The sequence below is a fragment of the Amia ocellicauda genome, chromosome 4 (genome assembly GCF_036373705.1).
Source record: "Amia ocellicauda isolate fAmiCal2 chromosome 4, fAmiCal2.hap1, whole genome shotgun sequence".
NCBI classification, from domain to species: domain Eukaryota; kingdom Metazoa; phylum Chordata; class Actinopteri; order Amiiformes; family Amiidae; genus Amia; species Amia ocellicauda.
In genome coordinates this window covers 4,624,491-4,631,021 of record NC_089853.1, presented here as the reverse complement: position 1 = coordinate 4,631,021, position 6,531 = coordinate 4,624,491, and the positions used below count along the sequence as shown (strand labels likewise).

General features: G+C 44.5%; 1 protein-coding gene across 1 annotated transcript; it reads right to left on the bottom strand.

The window, feature by feature from the left end:
* Positions 1–262: 262 nt before the first annotated feature.
* Positions 263–5,555, bottom strand: LOC136747611 (Kruppel-like factor 18). The gene is made up of 2 exons (XM_066700583.1): positions 3,190–5,555; positions 263–1,239 (listed from the first exon to the last, which is right to left on the bottom strand). Exons 1-2 carry the CDS (start codon positions 3,661–3,663, stop codon positions 559–561), a joined length of 1,155 nt encoding a protein of 384 aa, XP_066556680.1. The 5' UTR covers positions 3,664–5,555; the 3' UTR covers positions 263–558.
* Between the last annotated feature and the right edge of the window lie 976 nt (positions 5,556–6,531).

Sequence of the window (6,531 nt, the reverse complement as noted above, 5' to 3'; positions counted from 1 at the left end):
TAACACCAGTTTCGTACCTTTCAAATACCCGCATTCTCAATTACTAAAGATTATCTGCAACCAAGCAGGTCAATAAATGTCCTGCAATACCGTCTCAATGTTCCTGATGAGAGAGATGACCCACTTCAAAATGTAACATTTTAATCTTCAAAACAATCATGAAAATAAGTAGGTACACTGTCTGTGGCTCACCAGCTAAGAGAGGTTTATGCCTAGAAGAACTTTTTATGAACTCATAAGTCACATTCCATAGACCAGTAAACATTGTGTACTACTTTTAATAATTCTGATGACACCCAACCATTCCAAAAGTAGATATAGGGATTATATAGCTTGTTTGAAAGCAGAAGAGAAACCACCAGAGAGGAGTGAGGAGGGAGAAGATGAAGGGGAGGAGAGCAGGAGCGGTCGCTTGGAGGAGGTGAGTGGGGAGAGGGTTACAGAGGTTACAGTTACATGTACACAGTTGCAGTGCTGGTAGGCGTGAGTTCAAGCACGTGGTGGACACACAATAGGGGGGTCCTGGCTCATCTGGCCCCTGGAGTCTTAGCCGCGGAACTACATCCACTTCCGTACCACCAGAATGCCCACTGCAATCCCTGTCAGGACAGCCAGTCCTCCCAGGAGCCACTTCTTAGTGGATCGTGTATAGCGCTCCTGCGATCCAGTGCAGCTCTCCCGCTGGCCTGTGCAGCTCTCCTCTGGCCCTGTGCAGCTCTCCCGCTGGCCCGTGCAGCTCTCCTCTGGTCCCGTGCAGCTCTCCTCTGGTCCCGTGCAGCTCTCTCGCTGGCCCGTGCAGCTCTCTCGCTGGCCCGTGCAGCTCTCCTCTGGTCCCGTGCAGCTCTCTCGCTGGCCCGTGCAGCTCTCCTCTGGTCCCGTGCAGCTCTCTCGCTGGCCCGTGCAGCTCTCCTCTGGTCCAGTGCAGCTCTCCCGCTGGCCCGTGCAGCTCTCCTCTGGTCCCGTGCAGCTCTCCTCTGGTCCAGTGCAGCTCTCCCGCTGGCCTGTGCAGCTCTCCTCTAGCCCCGTGCAGCTCTCCCGCTGGCCTGTGCAGCTCTCCTCTAGCCCCGTGCAGCTCTCCTCTGGCCCCGTGCAGCTCTCCCGCTGGCCTGTGCAGCTCTCCTCTAGCCCCGTGCAGCTCTCCTCTGGCCCCGTGCAGCTCTCCTCTGGCCCCGTGCAGCTCTCCTGTGATTGTGTGTGGTCTGCTGCCACTTCCTTCCCATAGAGCTCTGCAAAATGGTCCTAGTTGTTGGGAGGTGGGGAACACGGTAAAGAGAGGACTCAATCAGGATTTTGATCATCATATTTATGATTCAATTGTCTGACCCCCTTTAAATCAAATAAGAACACACACACACACACACAAAGAAACAAACATACATTTTAAAAAGTGCAAAAGTTACAAGAAACTAAACAAAAAAAAAAGAAAAGTATAGTAGAGAAGGCACTGCATTGTGGGTCTTTGGCCTGGTATCTCTAAGGATTAAAGCTGTACTCTGCAGGAGAGGAAAGCACACTAGAAACACGGACCCCGCAGTGGGTCTTCTTTTGAGAGATGCGGTCACGCATTGAGAGCCTGGTTTAATTAGGACAAACACTGCATTTTGTTTTATTGCATTTCTATTTGGTGTTAAATATCCTAAACTGATGGAAAACCACATCAAAGGTGCGTAAGAGAGAGAGGGGGAATGGCAACCTTATTAGCTTTTTAACCATGAGTCAACAACGAGATGCATTTTAGAGCGGTCCTGCATCTAGCATGCTCACTTTACATCTTGAACATCAGGCAAAGGTCTCTGGGTGAGTAATGCAGTGGAAATTGACAGTCTAACTAGTGAGGACACAGCTTTTCCTATTACCTATTTCCTATTTCCGATTTATTTTTAAATTTTGTTTTCATTACTATGTTATATCATTCTTTTATTCTGTGAAGTGCTCTGTGGCAACCTGGCAAAGGGCACAATACCAAATAACAATGGACTGAATGATTGATAGATTTCAATAAACAAGTAAAGAATGAGGTGAATCCAGCATCTCGAAGTCACTAGAGCGTAGACCTGGCTGTACACATATCCTATATTACACAAAGGCTGCAGAGAAACAGAGCCATCTGTCAGCGCAGTCAACACTGAACACCGCACACCGCGTCAAGCTGCTTCCAAACTCATGGGACAGAAGCACCACTCCGATTCCTACAGCAGGACCCATTGCTCAACCTTTTCCAGTTAAAGCCCAGAGCCCAGCAGGACTGGGGAGGTCGAGAGGTGCGAGGAGCCGCTGCAGGTTCACTGTACAGCCACAACAAACAGGATTCCACTACAGATTTCAACAGGAGCCAGGTCTGTGCTGTGAAATGTCTTCTGCGGCTGACAGAGAAATCAACGCAGGGAGAATCCGAGCCAATTTGGGAAGATGGAATAACAAAACCAATAATTAAACGTAGTCTTTACTTTCAATGTTAGATATGATGTTTGAATCAGAATAATCCCAGTCTGAGATCAATTAGCCTGGACATCAGAGGCTATTAAATATTGATTTGATAAACAGGTATTTTGGAGAGTAGCTCAAAATGAATAGAAATGCAGAATCTCTGAGCCCCGTTGGAGAAGAAAACAATGTCTTGAAGTGAGTGCGAATGCATTGCAAATCCATCAGATCCTCAGCGCAGATTTCAGCAATGCAAATCCAAGCTGTATTCTGAAGAGGCTGATTTTCAGACTGTGTCAGATTGTAACATGAGGGTAAGAATACAGGTTTTGCTACATAAACATAAAAAGCTTCAGTTCTGCAGTCACAGGCTGTTACTCCAAGGTAACAGTCTAACTCACCAATGGTTAGGGTCAGATGTTATAATGAAGTTAATTCATTACTAATAATACAAAGTGTAAAATGATGTATTATTATTGGTGCACTGTATATAACTTGCACAATGTCACTTCCAGGACATAGACCTTGAACTGAGTCTTAGGAGAGCACACTGGGTGGACATTATACAGCATACAAGAAACAGCAGAAAAACGAAACATAAAAACAATGCACAACACGTGTGTCTGCACAGAGAGACAAGGGATTGAACTCTCGATTTATGTGGAACTGACTCTCACATGCAGCGTCTACAAGCAGCAGAGTAATACAGCGTGTCAACACAGAGACTCCTGGAAATGAAGACAAGCGCGCCTCGGCTCTACTCACCCATCCTCCGAGGCTCTGAATGCAGGGCTGGAGGCAGTCCAGGTACTCCGTCATCCAGTCTGCTACGGCCCCCACCATGTGGCCGCTTTCCGTCTGCGCACACTGCACGCACAGCTCCCCCCCGAAGACGAACAGCATCACGATGCGGCCCCAGTTCACCCTGTCCCGGAACATCTGGTTCACGACGTCCTCAAGGCTGAAGAGGGTGGCGTCGGACTGTGCCGGGGTGATGAACAGGTGCGAGGAGAGCTCGCCGAAAGTCCTGCCATACTGGCGCTGTAACTGCTCGGCCGAATCGCGCAGAACCGCCTTAACAGCCTCGGTGTTGGCCAGGGGCGGGGCGGGCTGTGAGACGTCATTCCTGCGCAGGCTCAGCTGGGCACTCGAGTAGCTCTTCTGCGAGAGTTTATATCTGATGTAAGAGACCACCAGTTCTCTGTTGGTGTGGGACATCTCTCTTGTCGTCGTGTCCATTATGTATGGCAGAAACGCTTCCTGCGGCCGATACTGGTCCGTTCAGCTGATTCTGACTGCGCTCTGTGGCTGGGCAGGAATCCGCAAACCCCGCACACATGACGCAACAATGGCCTGTATCATTGCATCGTCGATCTCTTGACATCGCAAACGCAATGACGTCACAAACAGCCGATGTCGTACACAGAGCAGGGGAGTGCGTCAGCAAAATCAACAAAGTACAGCTTTTTGAAACCGCAGGGAGTCAGGGGTTCCCAAACTGGGGTCCGCAACCCTCAAGGACACCCCCCAAAAAAATGTAATCAATCAGGCATTTCAGTGAAAATACCGCCAAACCCCCTCCCCCGCGTTTTTAGGTCAGCACCCCCTTTTTGAAATGGTTTCAGGCAATTGTTATAATTATCCCTTTATCCAAGCTGACTTGTAGGGTTTTACAAATCTTAATATAATCTACACACACACAATGCATCAGTACAATTACAGTATCACAACCTGACCAATTTGGTGCCCCTTGCACCGCAGCCAATTCCACCTCCGATCATTGTGTTCATACACTCACACAGAAACTGCATAGCTTTATGTCTTTGAGATTTTCTTTATTTTAGAAACAAAAAAACAAAAAATAACCACGAAATAAACAGTATTAAAGAAACAAGTGACATAAAACGAATTATAAATAAAATATAAATAAAAGTATTGCACGAAGAAACTATATTGGAGACACCTGGACAGCTGATCGTTCAAAAGGTGTGATGGTTGTGGGGCATCGGTGAGAATGCACAATCCTCATTCATTACAGTGTCCCTATTGCATCACTAGCATTGTATCCAACGGTGTCTTAGTAATTGTAATATTAAGTTTGATGAATATGTATGTGTGATTCTACAAAGAAATAACATCAACATAGATCAGTCGTATAATAATCAATATAACCAATATTCATGCAAATAATAATAATACAAATATACACAGTTCTGACAGCAGAGCTAATACACTCAAATGACTTTACATGCAGCATGCATGCAAACCTGTGGATCTATGGATCTCACTACAGCTAGATGCGGAGAAATTACCTTAACCAAGGTTAAATCATATAAACTTATAACCGTTATACATATAATACCCTATAATACCCTTGAATACAATTCAATAAACATGTAAACAATAAACAATAGATAAAGGTAATAAATAATATAAATCAACGCATTACGGCCGCATGGTGGCGCAGCAGATAATGACTCCGCTGGCTTACAGACTAGCATCGCTATTCTCAATATGTAGCGCAAATAACTCATACCAAACATAACAAACGTGTCTACTTACAATGTGCTGCAGCACACAATCATTTCAATAACACACAATAACTGTGTTTTGTAGACTAAAGTTGTCCAGCACAGCCCGCACATGATCGCCAGGGCGAAGTTACTCACAAACCCAGGAAGTGCGTGAGCGCAGGCGCGCAGCTCGGCATCTAATTGGCTGAGTGTTAAGGGACCGGGCAAAGGAGCAAAAACAGATAAAAACGTAAAGTTAAGGGAGTCACTACAAAAGCAATTTCCACGGCCCTTCAAAACATTACAGGTCAGGTTATTCCCCAAACAGCCGAACAGGCTTTCCAACATCCGCCGATGAATGCAAGGTAAAAGTGACTGACACGGACTCTAGCGCTGTAATGAGCGAGCATTGTCCAAAGTAAGCTGGTAGTATCACTGCTCCGACTATTCATTCATCTGGACTCATGACTGGAAGGTTGTGGTTCAAATCCCGGGTGGGCAGTGCTGTTGTACCCTTAAGCAGCTGCTTCCCTTAGACTGCGCCAGTAAAATACCCGGCTGTATAAATGGGTACAAATGTAAGTCGCCCTGGAAAAGAGCGTCAGCTAAATGACAAAAATAATAATAATAATAGCATATCATTGCCCCGCAGTTATCTTTTACTTCTCCTCTGGAGTCAATAAAGTAATGGCGGTGGAGCCATCCGTGAGGTTTATTTCGGTTTGAGAATCCATCACGTGTTGGTGGTTTAAACAAACTAACCAGCAGCCTCACCGATTCAGACACGTGTTGCCTCTGGAACCGTTTCATACATGTCATGTGTTCTAATGACATTGAACTGATACACAATGTATCACACATGGGGATTGCATTCTGTAATAGACATCTACCCTTAACTTGTCTCCTAATGTTGCTTTCTTTCGTGTGTTTATTCCATAATGTTCATTGTCTGTGTAATGTTGTACAACACTGTATTGAAATGACACTCGTGTAAACCACCTGTGATGGGCATCGGCTACATTATTGTTATTAATCACTTAGCAACTTAATAAGAAATATATTGTATTCAAACCCATTTTGTCATTTGTTTGCATTTGACCCGAGTCAGACTGATGTAATTCATTGACACTAGCTTTTATTATTTTATGTGGAATTGAAGATTGCACTATTCAGAATATATATATTTGGCATCGCTAATCATTTAGGTTACGAATCGAGTTTCCCGGTTAATAATATTAGTACTGCATTGAACTACAACCCTGCATTAGCACTCCAGAATAACCAGGTAGTATTGTAGTACTAATGTTTGACTGTCCTTGTAATCAATAACAATGTATTATTTTAATATGTGGTTGTTAGGCTAATTGATTGATAACCCTGTATTAACTGAAGATTTAGATGTTCAACGGAATTGTTTTAATTTGAAAATGTAACAATGGTCAATTTTCTTGGTAAACTGAAAATGGTAAATTGATTGAATGGTTGCATTTAGCTGGTTTCAAGAGCATTAAAAAGATCTGTCTAGTGAAATACAGTTTTTATTGTATTTTACATTTTCTTACAAATAAAACATTATAATTATCATGATTACAAT